Source organism: Silurus aristotelis, assembly GCF_946808225.1.
Source record: "Silurus aristotelis genome assembly, chromosome: 4".
In the NCBI taxonomy this organism is placed as follows: Eukaryota; Metazoa; Chordata; class Actinopteri; order Siluriformes; family Siluridae; genus Silurus; species Silurus aristotelis.
The window spans coordinates 30281134-30308793 of NC_139577.1; the positions used below are offsets into that span (position 1 = coordinate 30281134).

Genomic DNA, 27660 nt, shown 5'->3' on the forward strand with positions numbered 1-27660 from the left:
GACAGGCTGTGATGTAAAATTGTGATGTAAATTGTCATTTAGATAAAAAGAAATAGATAAAAAAAATAGAAATACAATATTATTTATATTAAAGTGATAATTATATAGATCTTAATTCTTATTATTAGTAGTTGTAATCGTATTATTGTTTTTTTATTGCAACTAAGATGATTATAATAATTAAAACAAAATTGACAGTGAAAAAATGACAGTGAACCCTTTACTTTCTTTCTTTTTTTTTCTTTTTTTTTTTTTTTTTTTTGAAACCCTGCTCGGCTCTAACTTGCTCTCGCGCAGTGATACGCGGCGTTTGCGCGGAGGAGTGAGGCGGCCCGCGACACCCTGACGCCAGGCGAAAGCAGATCCGGTCGGCTCGGGTGAACGCGTCGTGCTCGGCAGAGGCGGTGGAGGAGGAGGAGGAGGAGGAGGTCCAGGAGGTAGAGTGAACTTTATTTTTTCCTTTTGAGAAAAAAACACAAAAAAGAGTCTCGAAAGGTCTCGAACGCGCGAGTAACGACGACGCGAGGGCTTCGTTTACGTGTTTTGACGTTAAAATGTATTAAAAAAAAGTCGACTCGGAGAGGTGGAGCGCGCTCGCGCTCGGTAGAGAAGTTGGAGGTTGTGGAGTGATGAAACTCTCGGAGAGAAACAGGAGCACGATGATGATGATGATGATGGCATATTGATGTTTAATAGGCAGTGTACTGCATGCATGATTCGATTTTCTTCTAGGTGCATGCACATGTTTATTTATTTATTTTTTTAATGCGCAAACCCATTGATTTCCACTTCTCTCTCTGCAATGTCAGGATTGTGTGTGCACTTTCACTCCTGTTATAGTTTCCATGATGCAGCTTACATAAAATCACAAAATGCATCATGCATTTCGCATAGAATCACAAGATGCATCATGAAAACTTATTTTCCTCATTTTCCTTATAGGTCTTTATGTCTCTGGGTTATAACACGCTGGGCATATGTGTGTGTGTGTGTGTGTGTGTGTGTGTGTGTGTGTGTGTGTGTGTGCGTGCATGCATGTGTGTTTGCATGAGTTCCACTTCCATTATACGTATTATACACTTGTCAGTGATGAAGGCATCATTGCAGGCTGGATGCAGGAGCTGATAGACCGTGGCCTGTGTTCCTGACATCAGTGAAGATGACATATCAGATTACTCAGAGGACAGGAATTCGTCCTTGTCCATGATTTAATCTGGTTTAGGTTGGTGTTCATCTTGCTTTACTTCTCCATGGTGTGGATAGAAGAGTCAGCTTTATAACTCCATAACTACCCTTAAGTCATTCATAATCATTAAAAAACACAAGAAGGTTTTGTGTGTGTGTGTGTGTGTGTGTGTGTGTGTGTGTGTGTGTGTGTGTGTGTGATGTATGTATGTATGTACACTCTAAAGGTGTGTTATAGGGCCTTTCAGGGCATGTGGGATTTAAGTGTCCTCATAAAGCTGCTCCATGTTGTCTATACGTCTCAGAAGAAACTCGACATCATGTGTTCCAGAAGAAGTCTTTCTTTTATAATCATACGGACTGGAAATGAAAATACAGAAATAGTATGCAAAACGTCACAAGGGGGCAAATGGATTGATAACGAACGGTCGTGACGCTCGGTGCTCACGTGAATCCGGCTTCCTCGTTGCATTATTCATCTCTTGCTAATGGAAGGCAGAGAAAATGATTCATCGAATGGGGAGAGAAATTTGTATTTATTTATTTATTGCAAATTGTAGCTGTGAATTGAAAAAAAAAGTGTTTTAGACTCTGTTTTATGTTGATTGTTGTACATTAGTAGTTTATATTTATTGATTTGAACCATATCTTGATGGAGCCGGCTTTGTGCACAGGGGCATTGTCGTGCTGGAATAAGTTCGGGTCTATTAGTTCAAGTGAAGGAAAAATTGAATGCTGCAATCGTCCCTCGATTTATCTCGCGGTCCAACTTTATTTAATTTATTTCAATTTGGCACGTTACTATTTTGTTTTTGCGAATGGTCCCGATTTCAGTTCATCATAATAAATTAGTAGAATTACAAGAAACCGTAGGTTTCCGCTTATTTATTAGTTGTAGTATCCTTTGATTTCAAAAAAAGGGGTGGAGTTAAAGTTGATATTTCTACGAATTTACACAAAATTCGTCTGATTTATGGCTTAAACAAAAAAACAAACAAACAAAAAAAACATGTCTGGACTGTTGATATTTTGATGCAAACTTTCAAATAGCCTTTTTCTAAAGTGTAACCCGTTTTTTACTCCTTGGTATCGTGATACATAACAGATATCATAAAGACATTTTCATTCGTTGATGATTTGCATGATATGAGAGTCACATGCTTTCTAGGCATTTACTGTCTAGGCAACAAAATGGATGAATAAATATTGTGAATTGACCACAACAACAACAAATAATAATAATAATAATAATACAATTTTTTACTTAAGTAATATAATTTTTTTTTACATATAAATCAATAAAACACAGAACAAGCTGTTATTTGTTATTATTTAATGAATTTATTATTATTATTTATTTGTTAATTTGTTATTTTTGTATCAGTTTTTTTTCTGTTGTTAAAGATATTTTTTTCACAATATTTTGTTTAAAGCAGGACTTTTTTTTATTTATTCTGGTTTTATTCATATGTATAAGTCTATATTTTTTAAATGTTTTGTTGAATAACAAAACTTGAGATATTTATAAAAATGTCACTTTACATTTATTTTTATTTTTTTTGGGGGGGGGGAGTAGAACATTACTTTGTATAGGTAACTAACTTCTTCTTACAGTAACAGAATTAAAAAAAAAAAATGCAATCAAATTTAACACATTACTTTAAATGAAATTCCAACCAGTATCATGATTTTTATATCGTCATATCAAGTATTGTGTATCGTATCGTATGAGATTAGTGAAATCCTCAGACTTTTTGTGGGCTCTTTTTGTGAGAAGATCCACAATATGTTGTCCAGCTATTCCTCAGTTGTCCGCCCCCCCCCCTTCTCTCTCTGTTCTCTCTCTCTCTCTCTCTCTCTCTCTCTCTCTCTCTCTCTCTCTCTCTCTCTCTCGCCCTCCATGTGTGCACAAGCTCACGTCTTATTCGGACCGTCAGGCGTGTCCTGGCTCAGAGCTCCTCGATCTCGCCGCTCTTCATTCCACACGACTGTGAGAATAAATGTCCTGAGACGTAGACGTGTAGTCAGACACCGATTCCTCCTGTCTGTGCACTGTTATTCATCTCTGCTCTTCTTTCTATCCACATTTTTTTTTCTTAACTCTCAGTCCAGGCCTAATGGAAGCCCCGGGTTCCAGGCTGTGATAAATAATGTACGTTCTTTATAATGCTTCGTCCCCGGAGAGACCCGAGAGAGCATCATTACTGCCTCCTAAATTGATTAACGGCACTGAAGCGGCGCAAAATGATACATGGAGATGATGCGGAGGGGTCGGGCTCGACAGAGGCGTGCGATGGGTGCCACGTTAAACCCGAGTTTCTGTGTTCTCCCTGCTGATATTTACATGCACTCAGGCTTCGAGAGCTCCGCCACCGATTATCAGGCTTTAATGGGAGCCGAGAACGCCATTTAAGTACGTTTGAGCAATGCCTTAACCTGAGGATCGTTCGGTGGCATCATTTGGCATCAAACGTTCCATCAGTGTTTGCATGTAAATGTTCATTTTTATTATTCTTTTTATATATTTACGCCATCTTAAATGGATCACGAGCCTAAAAACAGGCCAGTATAATTCAGTGCTGCGTAATTGTGACATTTTTAAGCATAGTTTGTACTGACAGGGACCCAGCAGGGGGATTCATATCTGTAAGGAACTGCACTTTATATTTCTATAACTCACTTGTTTGTTTATATGCAAAAATATTCCAGAATAAAAGCTTTATACTAATAACCCATTCATAGTAAATGTGTGTAGTTTACTATGGTCTGAATGTGTAGGAAAGCAGTGTTCCACATGAAATATACCTGAAGATATAGACAATAGAATATCACATCTCATGGACATTCATGTTGTTGGTGGGGGGATTATTATAATTTCTTTTTATTATGATGATGATGATGATTTAGTCAGGAACAGGAAATAGATTAGACTTTTATTTCATCTCGATTCCGAATGGTTAAAAAGTAGTCCAGTTCGGCACATCTGGCAGAAGTTCACAAATAAGTTTGCGTTTGGAAAAAAAAAACATATGTGGCCTTCCGTTCATAAATTCAAAACGCCTTTTTCACGTCACAGTGCGAACTGCGAAAACGGAGGCTTCAAAGAGATTTTTTAAAGAGCCGAAAAGTAAATAAATGGCATGTGGAAACGACGCAGGTCGAAGCGACTAAGACGGCAACTAGCAATCAATTTGCTAACCAATTAAAAGGACGATGTTTTATGGGTGGCTGCGTTACTGTCACGCTAAGCTGTAACGTGAGCAGACAAACTAATCGATAACAGCATTCGCTGACAACAAATTTTATTATCGATTGTTAACGATTTTAGCGATCAGTTGTTGCAGCCATTAACTGGGACGTATGTGTTTTTCAGACGTTTCAGTGTGGATGAGCAACTTTCAGGGAAGTGATTAAAAATGAAATAAAAATCGTGAATCGTTTTTAGACGAAAAATGTATCCGGATTATTGTAGACATCGCTGAAATCACTCGCTTTCAGTTATGGGAAGATAAGCAACACCAGGGTGTTGAGTTTGCTATAAAATCAGCTCGTTCACACCGTCAAATTGCCACATAACGCACAATGTTTGTATTGTTTTTTTTTTTTTTCCTAGTTTTTAAAAGTTTTTCAGATTTTATAGAACCAGCGCACATTGAAAAACTGTTGCACACGCAACCCATGATACTTTACAATAAAGATGATTCTGATTCTGAATAACGCAATGCCGAGTAATAAGATGTATTTTGGTATTTGATTCAACATAATATTCGAAAAATACTGAGATTACAAAAGATTACATGAATCATTTCTGCATGATTAGTGACATGAAATGACCTATAAAAGAACAAACATCCATTTAAACATCCAATTTCACATTTAGTGCCTGATTATTACAGCTACAATAACCTCCACTTTTCTGGGAAGATGGTCTACTAGATTTTGGTGAGAAAATTTGTGTGAGATTCATTAGGGTGTTAGTAAAATTAGGTCCTGATGTAGGTGAGGTGAGGAGGCCTGGGGTGCAGTCAGATGTTTGTTCAATAGTTTTGAGGTCAGAGCTCTATAGCAGGCCACTTAAGATCTTTCACTCCATTGCCATGGAACAGGTTTGGATCCCCTACTTTTAAGTAAAGGGAAAATGAAATGATATCGCATCCTATACAGTTGTGTGTCTCCAATATTTTGGTAACAGTTTGGGGAAGAACATATGCCTGAAAAAAAAGTGAGGTGGCCCAATACATTAGACTACATAACTGCATGTAGCAGTCTCTCTGTTAGAAGTCCTACACACCCCTGTATGGATTTTGACTCGCCCAAAACTGGCATAGAGTCAATATTTAGTGTATCGACCTCAAATCAGGATCCAGTCACACCAGCGTTCAGTCATGTGACCCACCTGGATCAGAATAGGCAGCTGGTGAAGGACACTGACAGACCGTGCTGCATTTAGAGCTCACAGTCGTGTTTGGGTTAGAAAAGGGTGTTTTCTGAGTTTTTCATCACACATGAGTGCATTTTTTATCCAGAATAGCACCTGGATGGATGTTTGTTGGGATCAGGAGTGGGTTTTAGACCTTGAGAGAAAGCCTGCTTTAGATAAACGTGTGTCAGGCAGCACTGGAACAGCACTGGAACAGCACAGCTAACGCAGGTGGTTGGAAATCTTTTCCACTTAGTCACACTTTAAATATGAGGAACTAGTATAAGTTCTTTGCTGACAGTGGAGTTTCTTGGTTTACTGTCAGTCTGGATGCCAGAAGTTCACAAAGACATCTGGTTTCATTGCAGAGCTGAATCTTGAATCTTTCAGGAGGTGGAGAGCGTTGTACTTTTATCGGACCTTAACCTGTGTGTATACGTTATTTTACATATATATATATATATATATATATATATATATATATATATATATATATATTTCTGTTGTGAAAAATGTCACATTCAAAGACATCTCTTTAAATTAAATTAAAATTTTATATATATATATATATATATATATATATATATATATATATATATATATATATATATATATATATATATATATATACGTATACAATATTCTTTGAGTTCAGTTTAATTAAATTTCTTTTCTCCAAAAAAAAGAAATTTAAGATTGAAAAGAAGCAAAAATTACCTAGGATGATCAGAAAATCATTTGTTAATAAAACAAAAGGCTGCTTTGTAGCATTCAGGTAACAGAGATGTCTTTTAGTATTGTCTTTCGACTTGTCCTCGTCGTATATTTAAAGTAGCATCTGTTTCAGTAATCTCTGACTCTGACTAAATGGTTTAGTTTATCCAGGTGTCTGCGACATGTGGCCTTGAAGTCGAATGCCTCCTACGGTGGAGTTCAACTGCTGCTGTAGGAAGTCCAACACACAAGAAGTAGAATCACTGAGCAGGAACTAAAATGATTAGACCCCCTATGAGTCAGATGACAAACAGTAGATATTTTAGGATGGAAGTGTTTTGGTGATGGAGGATAAACAGCAGCATTACCATTTTGATTTAAAATTTAATGGGTATGTAGCACCTGTAGAGGATGTGAAACTAAGCATTGTAAGCAGTCTTTAAGGAAAAACACATAAGTCTTCTGTCTTATGTTTCTGTCAGTTTTGAACGTCTGAAACCTAATTTTTTTTTGCCAATTCATCTTGGGGAAAATTAAATTTTTCTACCAAGTCTTGCCATTTATATTTGATCAGATTCAGGTCTGGGCTTTGACTGGACTATTTAAACATTTACAAGTTTTTAGCTTCGCCAGTATGTCTAAGGTTGATATTTAAATTCTTTGGCACACAAAATTTAACACACTCTTCTTAACAATTGCCCTATAGTTGGTAGAGGGTTTTTTTGCCTTCCCATCAACCCTGCCCATTTACAGTACCAGTCCCTGCTGATGAAAACCATCCCCACAATATAAACTCTCCCACCTTCATGCTTCACTCTGGGGATAAGCTTAGGTTTCCACCAAAGGTTGTGGTTTGTACCGTACCATAACCAAAATGCTCAACTTGTTCTGATTAGACCAGAAAAACTTTCAAAATGCTTACAAAATGTTTTCTCACCACTTTTTCAACTTTGTGGAGTGTCCAGGCAGTTTTTCTCCAATCTGAGTTGTGGATCTCTGAGGTTACTCTTGGCTGCTGGGTTGCTTCTCTGACTAATCATTTGTTTACCCAGAATTTTGGTGGCCAGATAAAATAAAAAAAAGCAATTTTTGATGTACAGAGTTTTGTTGGATTTTTATGGTTTTTTTTATTTATTTTTTTATTTATTTATATACCTTTTCTGTATTTTGTTTTGGTTTGTTCCCTCTAACAAACTTTGGTGTCTTCCAGAAAAAGGTGAACAGGTAAAAACTTATGGAGTGACAATACCATGGTATACTTTTGCCATGTAAAGATGTATATTTTGTGTCTAGTCAAGATAAAAGTAAAAGGAAAAATGTACTAATAGTGAAACCAGTTCACGAAATTGAGTGATTTCTGTTGTAGTTTCAACAGAATTTTTTTGCCATTTTATTTTTTTAGCAGTAGACAGTGTCTTTGAACCCACAGACGTGAATCAGAAGGGGAAAACCAGACTAACGCAATGTTAGCTTCGCCCACGTTTTGACCACCCGCACCGTTTCAGAATCGAAGACAAGGCAGATTTAGGCTCAATCCTAACATAACAAAGTAATGTATGCGATATTAGTTTACCTGTCACACAACAATGCATTTTCAGTTTCACCAGCATTACAGATTTGCTAATAGGCTATAGAAATGTTGACTTTCTTCACTGTGGAACAGAACCATCCTGAAATTGATTCGTTTACTATAACAGCACATAGAATGTGTCCATTTGTTCCTCTTATACCATAGCGGTTTAACAGAGCAAAATTTTTCTCTTTACCAATGCTAGCAATCAATTTATACACTATCCTGAAGTGTCTACTTTGTGGAAACCATGGTTATAGCATTACTTCTGCAAAGCACTGACACCGATGACTCTTTCCGTAAGCATTAACGCAACATTTCCTCACAGAATACTTCACCATATCAGCTATTCCATACAATTATGATCCAATGTAGAGTATATGGAGTCTGTGTCTATGTTGCCACTGTAGAAACAGTAACCTTAGATTGACTGCATTGATATAAATCTTGAAAACCAGAACTTCTGCCAGAGCTGCTGAAAATTACCCAACACTTTTGTAGTCAGAATTTACTGGTTCTGTGGAAAACCATAATCATCTTAGTTTCAGCGAAAAGAAAAACACAAAAGTTAGATCTCAGGTCAGCTCTGAAAAGCAACAGGGCTATGACACTATCTTGTAAAACTACATTAAAAAGTTTGTGGACACACCAGCAATGGGATTTATGAATATTAAAGTCCAGATTTAGTCCCCATTTGCTTATATAATAATCTCCATTCTTCTGGGAAGATGTTCCACCAGAATTTGGAGTGTGCTTGTGATTTGTGCTCATTTAGTCACAATGACGTTAGTATTTGGAGGGAAGTTGTTATTGTTTTTTTTTTAACTCTGTGTTGCTAAATATGTCTTTCAGGGCCGCAGGCTTTTGTGGCCTTATTTTGTCATGCAGATTTCTCACGGAAACTATGGAAATGCTCTGAGCATGAGGTGTTCCACATTTCTACATTTAGTCTCCGTTTACTGTTATAATGAGCTGCACTTTTTTGGGAAGATGTTCTGCTAGATTCTGGAGTGTGCTTGTGGACATTTCAAAAAGTTAAATGTTGTATGGTTTAGAGACAGTGGCTTTGAGTAAAAGACAGGAGGTGGAGCTGGAGGTAGCAGAGCTGAAGATGTTGATGTTTTCATTGGGAGTGACGACGATGGAGAGGATTAGAAATGAGTTTATTAGAGGGACAGCGCATATAGGACGTTTTGGAGACAAGGTGAGGGAGGTGGTTGAGATGGTTTGGACATGTGCAGAGGAGGGACATGGGATATATCAGTAGGAGAATGCTGAGGATGAAGCCACCAGGAAGGAGGAAAAGAGGAAGACCAAGGAGGAGGTTTATGGATGTGGTGAGGGAAGACATGCAGGTAGTTGGTTTTACAGAGGGGTTTAGAGACGGATAATCCGCTGTGGCGACCCCTAATGGGAGAAAACGAAAAAAGAAGAAGAAATTAAGCAGGTGCATAACCCGAGTCTAAATGCACATAACTTTCTCTGTGTATGTATATACATAGACATTTTGGGTAAATGTTTATGGACACCTGACTATAATATTCATATATGCATTTTTTAAAATCCCTTTTCACCTTTAGTACCCATTTGCATTTTAAAGTGTTCTTGTGGAGATTTGTGGTCAGACACATGGGTGTTAGTAAAGTCAGGTACTGATGTAGATGAGGTGAGGAGGCCTAGGGTGCAGTCAGCGTTCACATTCATCCCAAAAGTGTTCAGTAAGGGTTGAGCACAGGTTGTGTGCCTCCAACTCTGAAGTAACAGATTGGGGAAGAACCACATATGGCTGAAAATATCAGGTGTCCCAAGAAGTCTTTTGTCCATATAGTCTAGTTATTTTGGTTTGGTAATATAGTGTAGAATTTTTTGGAAATCTGTCACTAAACGTGTGCCGATACAAACTTTTACTGCATTTCCAGGTACAAGAGCATTTCACGGATCACATTTTCACAGCAAAAGTGACAACGTTGGCTTTCATGCCAGATTATGTCAGTAAGCCGCCTGCAAGAATGCACTCGTAAGAAACAGAAATAGAAAGCAGGCGGCGTGACGGAACGCTGTACGGCAAAGCGTGTTATTCGATCTCCGGCTCTGATTAATCAGAAGGCCGTAGCCGTGTGAGAGCCGAATACTTCGAGCCGCTCGCTTTTGTTGCACTTGGCTGTGAGATACGTGCTTCCCAGTCTGCTCAACTCCTCCCCGACAACAGCGCAAGTTCCCGAGCTTTTAAATTAGCTCTTGGCAACTCCACGGCTCTAAATATAGGTGGAAATTTTTAGCTTTCCTGTCATGGTGCACTCCACAATCGGTGTAAACAGCACCTGTTTCCATTGAAGTGCTCACAGTGCTGTGAAATCTGGGCTCCGAGAGAAACGCGAGCGCCACTTCGATTATGACCGGTGTGGCTTTCGACTATGAGAGCTGAAAAAAGGAAAACGTAATGGAAGAATTTATGAAAGCAAGTGTATGAGTAGGCCTTGATGTTTGGGCTTTCATGCACAATGGTGTATTATGTATTTGCATGTCTCTCTGACTTTTAATCTGGCAATAGACAAGGACAGGACCTCTCTAACACACACACACTCTCACACACATTTCTATATATGTTTTTGTGAGGACTTTCCAATTGTATTATTACCGACAATGGATACACCTTTTTTCTTCTCCAATATTTGCCCTCTAATTTGGTTTAAAAACATGCCTAAGACAGAAAGTCATACAGATGGTTTTAAATACACAGAAATTATATTTAATGTTTATTTATATTTTCGTTACAATATTAAGTATTACAATTTTGAGGTAAAAACGACACGCAAAAAATTAAACCATATCAAATCACCCGCCTTGAAGTTTCAACATTTTTCAATAATTTTCACATTTATTTATTTTTTTCTACAGCATTTTTCTTTTTTTTTTTTTTACAAATGATTGACGAATAATATATAACGATTATTTTACTAATCGAGTTCTCTACCGATTGTTCCATCGATTAATCTGATGAGAAGTAGTTTTTTTTTTATTAAAGAACAATACTACATATACAAGAGAAAATAAGACGGGTATCTTAAAATGAACAAGTAATTTTTTTCCTTTTTAGAAAAAAAAAATATTTTTATTGCTGAAATGGCATACAAGAATATTTGTAAAAACTAAACCCATTAATCCATTTTATTAGCAAATACTACTTTATAACAAAAAAAATAAATCTAATAAAAATATAAACTGCAATTTTAAATTACTTAAAAAAAATAAATAAATAAAATGAGAAGTTCTCGGGTTGCTTTTGTTTTGGCTTGTTATTCCTCTCTACTGTGATTTGCACGTGACTGAAACTGAGTCTTCAGAATTCATTCTGCATCTTCTATCAACGGTCACATCATCAACAAGCACCAGTATTGACAGATAATAAAATGCTTTGCCTTATGAGCCCTTCCTTTCCTTCTTCCCACCCCTTCTTTTTAATGGCCACACCTGGCCATATCAGTCAAAGTGTTCGATTACTGTTGAGCCTGTGAAAATGGAAACTATTAAAATAAAATGGCTGTAAATCCTGAATGAACACTGCAGTATTTTGTTGTTGTTGTTGTTGTTGTTGTTGTTAAGCTTCTAGAATTTAAGTTGGAAGACCGTCTCTGTAATGTCTTTAGAGATCACATTTGCACTCGAATCGCATATGAATAGTACTTTAATCTATGGAAAGTATGCTTCTGATTTATTTTTCATGTTTTCCAAACAGGATTCTGGTCATACTGAAGGCTACACACACACACACACACACACACACACACACACACACACACACACACACACACACACACACACACACACACACACACACACACACACACACACACACATAAACATGGTTGTGTTTTCAATGCAGTCATGTAACCAGTGTTTATTTCTTAACCCTCAGGTCAAAATGACCTATTTTACTTATTTTTGCTGCACATTGGAATGTACAGATTCGCAATACGGATTGAAAAAATAACAACAAAACATTTGCGATATGCTTCGCGCCCTATCACAACACACGATAAGAACTTTCCATATGACATGCTTTACAGCTGGTTCTGTGTTGTTTGAAAACCAGGACAGAAATGAAAGCGTCAGGGATTGGTCAGGATTCCCACAATGCTCGATACAAAAATTAATAGCTAATAAATGTGGCCAAATTTGAAAAACAAAAGTTTATTCTCTCCCCTCATGCACTTTTTTTTTCTGTTCTTCTTTTATACATATTATTTTGTTTGTCAGTTTTGAATCAGAGAACTCCATAGTTTGGATTTATATTGGTATTTGGCTTGATTGCTTTGCTTTGCTTTCACAATCCGTTTAATTGTGAGTACTTTTTATTTTCTTTTTTCTTTTTAGTTAAAAGCTTCAGTTTTGTAGAAAAATGTCTTTGTTGTCTCTCAAAACTGCTGGTCCCCACTGTGGTGTTTAAAAAATGCCAAAGATAGAAAGAAATACATATGGTATTAAATAAACAGAAATTAAATTCATTGTTAATAGTTACAATTAAATTTCACAATTTTAAACAATGCGGGGAAAAAAATTGTTCAGAAAAATTCGAATTTTTTGAAGTTTTTCTATTATCACAGTGTGTTAAATTATACAAATGCAACAGAAGCAGGGGGGGAAAAAATCCCTAAATATCATGTAGCGCTAAAAAGTTAGGTAGTTTACAATGTATACATTGTAAGTTTGGGCCTGGATCAGTGTTAGACTTTATATTTCGCTTGGCGTTCCATTTTAATTCATTCCCATCCTCTAAACTATTGAAAGCATTAGACTTTCGGTCTGAGTGATTTCAAAAGGAGCAAAAGAAGAACTTTTTTTTTTTCCTCTCTCTCCCTCTGTAATCATTCTCCTGCTGTTGAATTGCTGTCTTGGGATCTCACTGAATAGCCACTTTCATCCGCATCCAAGCTGCATTTCCTCTCACGATGTCAAGGGAAGAAGCACTTAAATGTGTTAGATGCGCTGTTGTCTTTTTTAGACCTTGTGAGGATGCTAAAGGCGGAGATGGAGAGAGAAAAAAACAAAACGTCGGAAAACTAATTTGACATCTTTGACGTATAGCGGTGTAACTCAATAGACAAAACCAGCGGTGACTCTAGACGATATTCAAAGCCGCTCAGCATCCCTGACGGATATGTGCCACCCATGATATCCGATATCACTATGCGAACGCTCAGCCGTACCGGAAACCATTTTGAGAACGCGGTGTTGACTGGACATACTGGAAAGCCGTGCATTGTGACTCTTGTTTCCCAGAAGTTGATGATGTGCGAGAGTGATGTCACAACATAAGGTCAAAGAATGTGCAGCTTGTTGCTTCTTCTGCTGCTCTGGAATTGGGTTTGAGGTAATTTGAGGAACTTATAATAAACAAATCTCTTTTTCTCCGCAGGTCATTCAGATATCCGGGTCCTTTATTGGCAGCATTTCCTGTTGCGCTGGTGTTTCTGCATTTGTGCGAGACCCTTTTTTGCCATTTGGAGTCTACAAAAAAAAAAAACCCCACAAGGATCTGAAGTGTGAAGTCTGGCAAGTCGACGCAGGAATGAACGTCACGTCACTGTTTTCCTTCACCAGCCCGGCAGTGAAGCGCCTCCTGGGCTGGAAGCAGGGCGACGAGGAGGAGAAGTGGGCCGAGAAGGCTGTGGACGCTCTTGTCAAGAAGCTGAAGAAGAAGAAGGGCGCTATGGAGGAGCTGGAACGCGCGCTCAGCTGCCCCGGCCAGCCCAGCAGCTGCGTGACCATCCCGCGCTCGCTGGACGGACGACTGCAGGTGTCGCATCGTAAAGGGCTGCCGCACGTCATCTACTGCCGCGTGTGGCGCTGGCCTGACCTGCAGTCACACCACGAGCTCAAAGCGCTCGAGTGCTGCCAGTTTCCGTTCGGGTCCAAGCAGAAGGACGTCTGCATCAACCCGTACCACTACAAGAGGGTGGACAGTCCAGGTGAGCGCTAGCGGTCATAATATGTGATTTAGGTTAATCAGTAACTAGATTACCTTTAGGTCTTCAGGGAAGGTGTTTAGGTCTTCTGGGAAGGTGTTTAGTTCTTCTGGGAAGGTGTTTAGGTCTTCTGGGAAGGTGTCAACCAGATTTAGGCAATTTTGTACTGATTCATCCACGAGGGCGTAGGTAATGCAAGGAGGCTCGGGGTGCAGCATTCCAATTCATCCCAAAGATCTTCGATGTAAAGCATATCTTCATGAAGCTGGTTTTGTGCACAGGAGTATTGTCATGCTGGAACAGGTTTGAGTCTGTTAGTTCAAGTGATCCAAAGACATCCTACACAATTGTGCACCTCCAAGTGTGTGGCAACAGTTTGAGGAAGCGCCACGTGTGGCTGGAGACGTCAGGTGTCCCAATACTTTTGCCAACACGGTGTACCTTTGCTCTGTATACCATTATTTGGGACAAAAAAAAAAACCCGGCCTGCTTTGATAGTGTGTGTGTGTGTGTGTGTGTGGGTGTGTGTGTTGTCTACCAAAGCAAAACCTGTCCTCCACTACTGCTCAGAAGAAAAAAACACATGCCCCCCCCCCTTTTTATTTTTTTTTGGTTTAGCAGAAGGAGAGGGTCAGCTGACAAGACAGAAACAGCTGTCCACAGTGTGTGTGTGTGTGTGTGTGTGTGTGTGTGTGTGTGTGTATGTATGTTAGAGAGAGAGTGCAAAAGCAGGAAATTCCATTCAGCGGGAGAATGAGGGCTTTGTTCTGTCAAGTGTGTGTGTGTGTGTGTGTGTGTGTGTGTGTGAGTGTATGTTAAGCGCGTGTGCAGTAAGCATGTGGCCACGCAGAGGAAAAGTGCAGCAGGAAGTCCTGTCGACATCTCTCACAATAGCAGGAAGGAACGGAGGCCTGAGGAACACACACTCCCTCAGCACCTGTCTTACACACTCCACTTTCCCGCTTTCATAGTAGCAGGCAACCATGACCGTGAGCAGATCTATAGAAAATAATGACCTTATATGTAAAAACAGCTTATATATATATTATGCATACATCACACCTGTGTATACCGGCATATGTAGTAACAAACAGGCCTTATTTTGTACATGGTATGAGGCCTGTAGCTATCGATTATATCAGTAATCAAGTATTTTAACGATCATTCAATTAATAAGAAGTACTTTTTCCTTTTTTTTTATATTTACATTGTATTACTGAAGTGTCACAAAAATATCTGTGAAAATTACATTTAGTAAAAATCATGAATAAAAATATTTTTAAAAATTCTGATTATTTATAAAAAAGAAAAAATTAAACACACTGTGCGGTGTTTTCTTCGTTTTTGTTTGAAATGACTGCAAACTTGAATCCTATGGAAGCCAGTTTCCCCCGCATAAAAAAGTTTGCCTTATTCCAACTTTTTTTTCTCTCGCAATAAGTTTTTTCTCCTAATTCTTCGCAATTCTGACTTGTTGTCGGCCGGAGGTTTGAAGCCGTTGGTGTGTGAACGAGGCTCCTCTGCTTCATCTGTCTTGTTTCGTCTCCTCCAGAGCTGATTGTTTGACAGAGTTCTCTCCAGGGATCGGAGGATTAGTTTGATACCACGTGAGTCTATTGACGCTGGTATCAAACTGGCTAAAAAAACAAAGGCCAGAGTTGCGTGAAATAAACTCAGAATTAGCCAAACTTTTTTTTTTTTTTTTTTTTTATGTGGCGGAAACGAACTTCCATATGAATCTTCTCCTCGCCTCTCGCTGTTTTCTCCCCGTTCCTTCATTTTTTCATTCTGCAGCATCTTCCGTGTTACCTATCCAGAGCGCTTCAGAGTTTAGCGGGTGGTGCGTCAGTAATAATGGTCCGTGGGGAAACTGCATGTGTAGTTAAATTGACTAAACCAAAGAATTTGCCTCAATGATTTATTTTTTTTTTCTAATTACTCGAGAAATTGTTTTAGCCCTAACAAGGTGTATTCGGGAAGTAACGGTACACAACATTCATGGTTCGGTATGTACCTCGGTTTTTAAATCACAGTTCCCTTTGATTTCAGTGCAGTTAAGGGGAGGGAACGCAAAACCTAAAACTGTTATTTTTTATCTTAGCGCAGTTTATTCAACAGTCTACATTTAAAAAATTTTCATTTTATGAAATCATTTTTTTGTTATCTTTTTATACCCATAGCATTGTTGAGTATGTTTTTAAGTTTAATATTAATAAATAAATAAATCTGTGACGCTGCGCACAAAGTGCAAGGCGGAGACTAAACCAAACTTGCGGTCCGCCACGTCATGAGGGAATCACGTCAGATTGTAATCGTGTTCTGCACGTAAAAGGGATTGCATCCGGTACACGTGCACCAAACAGACAGCCCTGTACCGAAACACCCCTAATATATGCATATTATGCATATGTCACTCCTGTATATACTGTACCTGCATATGTAGTAACACACAGACTCTGATTTTATTATACGTGCTGTACACATGGAACTGGGCGACGAGGTGTACGGTTAATATGTTATCATGTTTTTGCAAGAGTTAATGCAAATTTTTAATGTTTTATGCAGAGTTAATGCAAATGTATTCATTTTGCATCGCTCAATGTGATTCAATGTGGCCGGAAAATCCATTTCTCAAATGCACAAATTATATCTGCATTAAAACAGGTGTTATATTGGAAGAACCCTGTTGAAAATAAAATAAATTATAACTTTATAAAAACATAATTACACTCAGTAACTGACCCAAAAGTTGCTTTTTGCTTCATCACACTCTTTTGTAAATAAAAAAAATAAATAAAAATCTTTTCTAGCAAAACTATATGGACAAAATATTAGGACACCCGATCGCACATTTGTACAGGACGTCTTGGAAGCACATTCAGCCACAAAAAAAGTTGCGGTATTGATGTAGGTGAGGTGAGGAGGTCTGGAGTGCACTCAGCGTTTCAATTCGTACTAAGTGTTTTATAGGGTATATAGCTCTAAAGCAGGTCCAATCAAGATCTTCCACTTTCACCCATGTAAAGCATATCCTCATAGAGCTGGATTTATGTGCACATTTTGGAACAGGTTTAGGTCTCGTTTTTTGAATGAAGAGGAAATTTCATGCTACTACATCCAAAGACATCCTATACAGTTGTTTGCTTTCAAGTTTGTGGTAAGAATTTAGGGAAGAACCACATATGGCTGGAAATGTAGTCGATTACTTGTCCGTATAGTGTATTACACATTTTTAGCTGCTATAAAATAAGTAAATGTAGGTTATTTAGTATACATGGAGACTTAGAATGGCTGCCGATTTCCAGTGGTTAATTATAGAAATGCAAAAACACTAATTTATTCATTGCTTATTTAAAATGCAGTGATTGGTTAGAGGAAAGCAGGCACTGTAGGAAAGTGGTAGCTCAGTGGTTAAGGCTTTGGATTACTGATCGGAAGCTTTGGGGTTCAAGCCCCAATATCACCTAACAGATCCTTTTGGGTCCTTAAGCATAACTCTTATTCCTCTTTGCTTCAGGGGTGCTGGAAACAGTGTACAAACCCATACAATTTAATTTCTTCACATTCTTTCTTCACATTAAATCTCTTCCCTCTTTTCCCACAGTTCTGCCACCGGTTCTGGTGCCTCGGAACAGCGAGTTCAACGCCAAGCTGTCCATGCTGCCTCGCTTCCGCAACCCGCTCCACCAGACTGAGCCTCACATGCCCCACAATATTAAATATCCAGAATCATTTACCCAGCAGCCGAGCAACAGCTTACCGTTTGGCCCCAGCTCGCCTTCCAACAGTTACCCTGGGTCGCCCAACAGCGGTACTGCGAGCAGCACCACCTTCCCACACTCACCGGGCAGCTCTGAGCCCAGCAGTCCCTTTCAGATGCCAGGTGAGACTAATAAGTGAGAGACAGGGTTTTCACAAATGCCAGCAAACTTTTTACTGGTCAGAAAGGTTTATATTCCTGAGCTGTTCCTAATACATTTTTGTTCTTGTAGTAACTTTTTAAATCAGAGGTCCTCAAACTAAGGCATGGGGTCGAATACACCACCCCCACACACACACATTTGGAACGACCCTTTGATCAATGCCAGAGACATGTTCTGAAAATCATATCTGTATTTGATAATAAAGGTTGTCTTTTAAACTAAAATTAGTTTTTAATGGTGGTCGAGGCACCGATGATTGATTGCTTTTTTTATCTGCAAAAATCCATAAGGATAGTTTTTCCGGGTTCCGTTCAGAGAGTGGCCTCTAGAGGCGAACCACTGATGCCACTTGCTGTTTGTTTTTACCACGGAAGATGGCATGCTGAATGGAGAGCACATATATTATATTATAATATAATAATAATAATATACATATATTATTTCTAATTTTGTTAATTGTATAATGATATTTCTTAATTAATATATTCATCTTTATTTCCTTTAGCACAATTTCATGATTAAGCCCCGTGTTTTATTTATTTATTTTTGTATTTTTTTAAATAATAAAGTTCAGTACTAGATTACATGAAATGTTAGTTTTTGTTTTTTTTTTTTTTTTCCCCAGTATCCATTTAAAAAAACGTTTTTTTCAACGGTTGATTAATTGGTTATTGGCAAGTCCGATCCAACCCAACTAGTTATTCTAGCTATTAACATAGACCGATTGTTTCTAGGATTCACCCACCAACCATATGCATAAGTAAGTACATGTTTTGATTTCAGTAGCAATGAATATAAAAAATAACGCTCATTAAAAGGCAACATCTGGGTGGTGTGATACAGCTGAGCATCAAGAATGGTTGAATGTTCTTGGATCTTGGGCCATGGATTAAAGTTTGCCCGTTGGTTCACAGAAACTCCACCACCTGCATACATGCCTCCCGAGGAGCCGATGACGCAGGACTGTCCCCAGCCGATGGACACCAACCTGCTGGCCCCAAATCTGCCTGTAGAAGTCAACAACAGGACAGGTATGTCTACGAATTGGTAAACACAGGCCGTACCAGTCATCACCACTGCTTGACATCATCCTCCTGTCAGCAGCTGCCTGTTTACACTACAGGTGTAGGAAGTCTTTGTCACACATACACACCAATTCCATACACACATGTGCAGGTGTAGTTTACTTCCCATCCTGTCCACTTCGATTTTCCAGTTACAACATATACACACATACACACTCCAAGCTCTTTTCTCTCCACTTTTCCCTGCTCACCGCAACAGAAAACATTAATTGATTAAATCACATACAGGTGTCTGATCCTTTTCTTCCTCCACCAAAGTTTAGCGATACTTGGCTTGAAAAAAAATTTATTTAGGGCTAAAACGATTTCCAAGTGTAGACAAAATATATATAAAAATGTATGGAAAATTTACATTTGATTAAAAATATAAAAACTGTTAATAGGCAAAATACGGTAATCCCCCGTTTAAACCACGATAAACGGTGCCACCCCAAAAATGCTATGTTATGTATACAGTACAGTACTTTATTAACATTTTACTTCATTTTATAATTAATAATTATATTTTTGTTAAGAAATTTTATTATTTCAAAATAAAACTCCATGAAAACAATTCCCTATAAGTTTTTTGGTCTATCGTGCTATCCGCGAGAGACCGTGAAAATCAGCCAAACTAATTAGTTATGTGGCAAAATGCAATTCGGTAATAATATAAACTATAGAATGATGTAGAAATATCAGTGAATTCACCCATGCCATAGAGAAGAATCTGTATTGTTGTGTGTAAGGAGATATTGAGTTTATTGAAGCTTTGTTGCTGAGTTGTGAGCGAGGTGGGAGTTTTGGGATCCGAGCTCAAGCTGCATCCTGTGTAGCGACATCGGGCTCTGGCCCATTGTAAGAGCGCTGATGGGAAATTGGTAGACAAAACACACCTGCGACTCATTGCCACCCGGCTCAGGAAAGGAGAGCTGTGTGCTGGGTAAACACACTTTAGCTCTCTCAGGGGGGGAGGAGAAGGAAGATGAGGAGAAGGTTGAGGAAAAGGGCAGACACGGGGCACAACATGGGCGTGGACACGAATGTTCATCAGATATTCACCATGGAAGCTGCACTGATTCAGATACGGGGTCGGGTGTGTGAATAGCTTTTGTATTAGTTAATACAACCGAGTCCTAATTAGATTATATGCATTAGTGGTAATCTGATTATAATATGATCAGATAATGTCAGTTCGGAGATGTTGACCTAGCGGCTTATTAGGTTAGATTTTAGCCTGGTGTAGACTCCCAGATTCATATGCAGGTTTTTATGATTTACTGAATCCAGATTGTTTCCAAAAAAAGGAAATCATATATCTAAAAAGAAATTCTGATTATTTATTTGCATGAGTAACAAAATGTAAATATAGTATATTAGTAGTATATAAAAGCATACATTAGGGGTGTAACGGTACACATATTTGTATCGAACCGTTTCAGTCCGGTGCACATGTATACCGAATTCAATCCTTTATATGTGTGGAACATAGTTAAAATCTGAGTTTCCTCAGGAACGTATTAAGTGGCGCACCGCAAGTTTGATTTAGTTTCCGCCTCTCACTTTGAGCACATTTTTAAAAAATTATTATTTAATTATATTATATATTATTATTATTGTTGTTTTTGTTATTGATAAGCTATTGAATTTTATTTTTCCTTTTTTATTATTTGATTTAATAAATTGAATCGATTACTCAATTTAATCAATATAATAAACAAGTGTATTTTGTTATTTTTATTTGTTCCATTTTATTTTTATCAAATATTTTTTACATTTAATAATATATTATTCTATATATTTTATTTAACCAAGCAGGCATTTTATTTTAAATTGTTTTTAAAATGTCAACTGTTGATGTTGTAACACAACAAATGTAAAAAAAAAAAAAAAAAAATTATAAATAATTATGAACCGAACTGTGAGTAAAAAAAAATCAAAGTGCATACCGAATTGTGTGTACTGTTACATCCCGAATATATAGTATAGTACAATATATACAAAAAATTTCTGATTAAGATCACCTGCATTACTGGCAACATGCATATGGAATAGGGGTGGGAGAAAAAATCGATTCACCAAACTATCGCGATTCTTTTTAAAACGATTTTGAGATTGATTTGTTTACCTCAGAATCGATATATATTTAATTATTTTACTTTTCCAGAGAGGTGGCGGGAAGATGTTACCGCTTTTATTCCAATAGAGGGCGAAACGTATTTTGTCCTTGTCCGTATTAGATGACGTCGTTTCCGTTTTAAGCGGGTGCGAGAAAGCAAAACCATAGCTAAGTCAGGCGAGCAAACCTCTTTGAGAATTGTTTAACGGATAAAGATTTGGTCACAGACAACGTGTCTAATATGGTTATCGCTGCCCAATTAACCGGCTTTTTCCATATTAAGTGCTACGCGCACACTCATAATCTGGCCTCACAGCACGCACTGAAGCTGCCCGCCGTCGCGAAGTTACTCGGACGAGTACTACGCATCACTGGATATTTCAATAGAAGTGCTGCAGGACTTCATGTTTTGCAGGAAAAACAAAAGTTACTGGAGCTCCCTGTGCACAAACTTATACCAAACGTTTCAACGAGATGGCATAATAGCTCTCACTTGAGGTGAGGAAGAGAAAGAAGTATATTAACACCTTGACTGAGTTGAACATTGGAACAGTTTAACAGCACTTTTATTTTATTTTAGAGAGTATTGTTTTTAGTTATTTTGTTGCACATTTAAATATTATATTCAAGTTTTTGGTACTTGAAAGTTTTATGGTTCAAGGTTCTTTATGCATGTGTATGCTCCTAAAATAAAGATTCAGAAAGATGTGATGCATTATTTTTGTTAATACAACTCATATACAGTCTTTTCAAGGGTATGATCCAGTATTTGCTATTGTCTAATCTTTATTAAGCAAACAAAAATCACAATTTAAACAATGAATCGCAATAGCTACAGAATCGCAATATGTATTGAATCGGCACAAAAGTATCGGGATAGTATTGGATCGCCAGATTAGTGAATCGTCCCAGCCCTAATATCGAAGTGTGTAACATTTATATATCCATATATTATGAATGAACAAATTATTATTTTAAAGCATTTTGATTCAGATTGATTTGTATAACACCATTAACATTGGTCACTCCAGATATATGTTCTCAAATCATCTTTACTTTGAAAGAAACGCAAGGAAATATTGTATAAATAATTTTTGACATAAATATCCAAATTATCAGCATAATAGCATAGAGACGTTGTCATTCGGCAGTCACAGAGGGGAAGGAGCCACTAGAGAGCGCTATAGCACCTGTAGAATACATTCTTGTGTAGTTTGGTAGTGAGACTTATTCGCTCAAGCTGAACGGTACTATACCGAAATTTTTATTTTTCGCAGATACTGTGGAAAGCTCTCTGGTTTAGGGAGGAAGTGGTGGGAGATATACATATAAAAGGCATATAAAAACACATATAATTAATAAAGCCATGTACAACATACGTGTACAACTTAATGTTAAAAAATTAGAAATGTACTTTATGATACATCATTATGTTGTATCTGTTTTTCTATATGCAGATGTGCAGTCAGTGGCCTATCAAGAACCCAAGCACTGGTGCTCCATCGTCTACTACGAGCTGAATAACCGGGTCGGAGAAGCATTCCAGGCGTCTTCAACCAGCGTCCTGGTGGACGGCTTCACCGACCCGTCCAACAACCGCAACCGCTTTTGCCTGGGCCTGCTGTCCAACGTCAACCGCAATTCCACCATCGAGAACACACGCCGGCACATCGGCAAAGGTTCGACACGCGCCGTTGTGTACATTACGGATATATTTGTGGTTTCGCGTGTGGTTTACCTGACCCGGCAGTTCATCAGCGTGCAGCTCGTGCAAGCTGATAATATAGATTAATGTTACTTAGTCCACTTCCTGAAGGTGTACTGCACGGCCTGATTTCAGTCGATCAGCAAATTCCCTTTAGGATCATACTACAGTGTCCCAATACCAAGAACTAGCACAGATAGAAAATGACCGCAGAGGGATTTTTTCTTCACCTTGCTCTTAACTTCATATAGTTTCATTTCAACTAAATCTTTCATTTACACTAAAACAAAAAGCCTAAAACAATTTTCTTTTATCTTAAAGAAAAGTATTCCCTTAAATACAATACCTGTCAGAAAATATATGTTGTATACAATAACTGTGTCTTGCACTAAGAGGTCGACCGATGGTGGATACCGATACCAATCGCTGGATCGTACTTGCTGATAACCGACGGATACTGGATAAAAAATATTTATAAACACTTCATGTATAATATTCCTGAATTTTATTACAAAAAAGTACTCAATCATGAAAATGTGCTAAATGTAATAAATTATAATATATTCATTATATTAATAAATATAACATGCATTCAAATGTAAACAAAAAGTAACACTTTAAATCAATCAATAAAATCAATAAAAACAGTTGCATACAAAATGAATAAAAAAGACGCTTCAAATAAACAGCACATGACGTCAGTAATTGTCCTCTAGAGGCCACTCTCGTACAGTATAACGCAACCTGGAAAAACTATCCGTATGAAAATGATAGTCAAAAGTTCCAGCAATTAACTATTAGTGCCATTTAATCGAATTTGTCGACATTACCTTGTAATGTTATACAGTATGAGAAGCAAAGATTTCAACATCGGATTTGATTTTTTGACAACGGGGTAAAGTATTCACAGCTCTTCACTTTTTTCCACATTTTGTTATGTTACAGCCTTATTTCAAAATGGATTAAATTCATCCTAACAATTTAATCCTTTTGAACTGTTTTGGGATAAAAACTGGATTTCAATGTCAGAAAGAAATCTCCAACAAAGAACATCTTCGGCAAGTTTTACAAGAGGCACGGCAAAGCTGTTATTCATGCTATTCAAGGGAGGATTTTTAAATAGAAGAAAATCAAAGAAAACCTTTATTTCATTAAATTTAAAAAACTTGTTTGTTGCATAGAAATAAAGGGAACTTGCATGTGTCTCTCGACAACCATAAAAGACTAGGTGTCTCCAAACTTTCAACAAACACTGTATATACCAAAAACAAACACATTAAAATAATCACTGTGGTATCATGGGTATGTTTCCAACTAACCCACATCTCCAGACATTAGTTAATTAGCTTTCTGTTTCATTTTACTCAAATGCAATCCTTCAACCCTGGAGAGAGTTTTAATGAAGTTCTAACACTTTAATGTTTCCCCAGGCGTGCACTTGTACTACGTAGGAGGTGAGGTTTATGCCGAGTGCCTGAGCGACAGCAGCATCTTCGTGCAGAGCCGCAACTGCAACTACCACCACGGCTTCCACCCCACCACCGTGTGCAAGATCCCGAGCGGGTGCAGCCTCAAGATCTTTAACAACCAGGAGTTTGCCGAGCTGCTCGCCCAATCCGTCAACCACGGCTTCGAGGCCGTCTACGAGCTCACCAAGATGTGCACTATCCGCATGAGCTTCGTCAAGGTAGCATGGACGTCTCAGTGTGTTCACCCCAGTAAAAAAACAACTAATGCTTATTAATAATCACCAGAAATCCAGTTACACATCAGTCCTGGTTTTTCATAGACGGACATCTGTTCCTATTCACATGACATTTTGTAATGGAGTTTTAAACAAATCAATTAACTTTAGATCACACATTTAGTCTCATAAACATGTTGGACAAGAATTTGGCTGAAGGACTGGCATTGTGTGTTTACGCAATAAAATAAAAAAAAGCTCGACATTTTACAAAAACATCTGGAAATAATAATTAATGAATCAAAATAGAGTAAAAAAAAATAAACTGTCTGTCTGTCTGTCTGTCTGTCTGTCTGTCTGTCTGTCTGTCTGTCTGTCTGTCTGTAAGTCTGTCTGTAAGTCTGTCTGTAAGTCTGACAGTTTGACTCAATGTTTGTCTATCTGACTGTTTGTCTGACTCAGTGTCTGTCTGTCTGTCTGTCTGTCTGTCTGTCTGTCTGTCTGTCTGTCTGTCTGTCTGTCTGTCTGTCTGTCTATTAGTTTAACTCAATGTCTGTCTATCTGACTGTTTGTCTGACTCAGTGTCTGTCTGTCTGTAAGTCTGTCAGGTTGACTCAATATCTTGTCTGTCTGTCTGTCTGTCTGTCTGTCTGTCTGTCTGTCTGTCTATCTGTCTATCTATCTATCTATCTATCTATCTATCTATCTATCTATCTATCTATCTATCTATCTATCTATCTATCTATCTATCTATCTATCTATCTATCTATCTATCTATCTATCTATCTATCTATCTGTCTCTGTTTGTCTGTCTGATTTTGTATTTATTTATCCATTTATCTCTCTTTCTATATTTTCACAATTGAAAGCATATAATGGCGTTTAAATACCGAAGAATTCAAAAACTTTGTTTGGAAAAAAAAATGATGTTATTAGATATGTATGACATTGCAGTGTGTTGAGATCAGTACAATATGTGCAATTTTTTTCTATTTCTCAGGGCTGGGGTGCTGAATACCATCGTCAGGACGTGACTAGCACCCCCTGCTGGATCGAGATCCACCTCCATGGACCGCTGCAGTGGCTGGACAAGGTTCTCACTCAGATGGGCTCTCCTCACAACCCTATCTCCTCCGTGTCCTAAAAACTCTCCCATTTCCGGTGGAGACGTGCAGGTGGAGAGGGGAGGGCGTGGGGTTAATGAGGACAGTGATGGGGCGGGGCAGTTGTATATGATTTGACTGGCAGCGGGGCAACGTCCTCAGTCAGCGAACATCTGGAAGATACTTGATAACTCTGTGTGACCAATTCCTAATCGTTGATGAGGCCATCGTACTCGTTGCAAGTATCCTCCTCCAGTCTTGTGACAGCAGGCACTTTCCTACTTCCCATTTTCTTCTTTCCTTTCTTTCCTTTTCTTCTTTGTTTATGTTTGCAAAATACACCAGTATTCCATTGAAGGGGGGATTTGTGTAGGTACAGCAACTATACAGTAGACTGGGTTATGTGACGCGACTGACGTGCTTAGAGCTAAAAACGAGTAAACGGTAGCCCTCGTGCGTCAGATGAACTTTCTAGAAAGCGCGTGTGCTGCGTAGAACAAAACGTATTAAAAATGTTATGCTTCTTTTTTTTTGTTTGTTTGTTTTTTTTTTTTTTTTGCAAAAAAATGTAGCAAAAATTAGGGAAAAAAAAATACATTAGCGGCGGGGGGGAAGGCGAGGAAGTGATGTAAGGGGAAGACGATTCTGCGGATTCAAAGGCATGGCGTAGTAGAGTAGGAGCGCATAGGCAGACTCTACTTTTATTGCGTCCGACTGATTTCAGACGATTGTAAAGGTAGTGTATATTAGTAGATGTGCTGATTATTAGAGGAAATGCTGTGCAGTCTGGTTTTATTACTGTATTTTATTTTTATTTGCCAGTCTCATTTGAACAGATAAGAGTTATAAGTATTAGGGGGAAGGAGGCGAGCACTGTTGACCGAATTCCTAAAAGAAATGCATCCCTTTATCCTAGACATTTATGCAAAATGACACTAAAGTTCATTCCCATCTATGAAAATGAAATCAGGCTGAAGGGCAGATCTCCTGACATTCATTCATGTTTGTGTATTTGGATTAATTTCTTTTTTATTTCTTCAACCCAGTGTTGCTCGATATCTCTCTCAGGGCCAGATGCTGTACATCAGGAGGCGTTTGTGGCAGAGAATTTGTGGACACCTGACATAAGTCCCAGCATTCTTCTGGGAAAACGTTCCACTAGATTACGGAGTGTGTCTTGTGCTCATTCAGACAGTTTGTAAGGGCAGGTACTGATGTAGGTGAGAAGGTGAGGAGGCCTGGGATGCAGTCAGCGTTCACATTCATCCCAAAGGTGTTCAATAGGGTGTGTAGCTCTACAGCAGGCCACTCAAGATCTTCCAATCCAACCCATTTAAAGCATTTCTCCATACAGCCTGTTGTCCTGCTGAGACAGGTTTGGGTATCCTAGTTTAAGTGTTAATGCTACCACAAATTTGAAGGCATCTTATGTATGTTTGTGGTAACAGTTCAGAAAAGAAACACGCATGGCTGGAGAAGTCGGGTGTCCCAATACTTTTGGCTGTCAACAGTAACCTAATTCTGACAAGGATCTGGAATTATTTACCTGCTGCTTAAAATGCTGTATTCACGCGTTTCGGGAGACAATCCGAAACACACTTCACTCATTTGGTGTAAATCAACATGAAACGATCCTGAACCATGAACAGATATGAACCCTCTTAAAAATGAATCTTACATTAGAAAAGCAGCAGTGAATCTTGCCTTGAGTGTTTTCTTTTTGCTATTTTAAAGCAGAATAAATGATTTAATTAAATTACTTTCTAAGTGGCACTATTATCGTTATTTTGTAAAAAAAAAAAAAAAAAAAATTTTTTTAATAAATACAAAAAAAGTTTATATCTGGGATTAAACCTGTCCATTTTTGTTTTTCAAGAGAAATCCCACCCACTGTTTAAAATTTTACATTTTTGAAAAAAAAAAAAAAAAGAAAATCTATTGTGGTTCTGTTGTTTGCGCACTTTCATAAGAGGATTTGTGTCTTTGTTTCCGTCCTTTTTTTTTTTTTTTGTGCTGTTGTTGCTGTGTAGTGTTTTTCAGAACGCAGTTTTAGCCATGGATATGAGAACTCTGCTGGAAGATACAATAATAAAATTGTTTCTGTACCACAGAGTGAAGCGTTTTTTTTTCTCGACGCTGATGCACAACCTTCTCGTACGTCTGATGCTTTTCAAAAACACCTTAATGTTGAAATATGGACGTTTTTA

At 38.0% G+C, this 27660-nt stretch overlaps 1 protein-coding gene across 2 annotated transcripts; it reads left to right on the forward strand.

Moving 5' to 3' along the window:
• The first annotated feature begins 366 nt into the window (after positions 1–366).
• smad1 (SMAD family member 1) lies at positions 367–27558 on the forward strand. Of its 2 annotated transcripts, none has more exons than XM_083538761.1 (7): positions 367–437; positions 13306–13858; positions 17460–17738; positions 18693–18809; positions 22419–22640; positions 24097–24353; positions 25351–27558. In XM_083538761.1, the coding sequence occupies exons 2-7, from the start codon at positions 13459–13461 to the stop codon at positions 25492–25494; spliced, it is 1419 nt and encodes a 472-aa protein (XP_083394887.1). In that variant the 5' UTR covers positions 367–437; positions 13306–13458; the 3' UTR covers positions 25495–27558. The 2 variants fall into 2 exon arrangements, with proteins under 2 accessions (XP_083394887.1, XP_083394886.1); XM_083538760.1 differs by lacking the exon at positions 367–437 and adding an exon at positions 12863–13206.
• Positions 27559–27660: the final 102 nt, after the last annotated feature.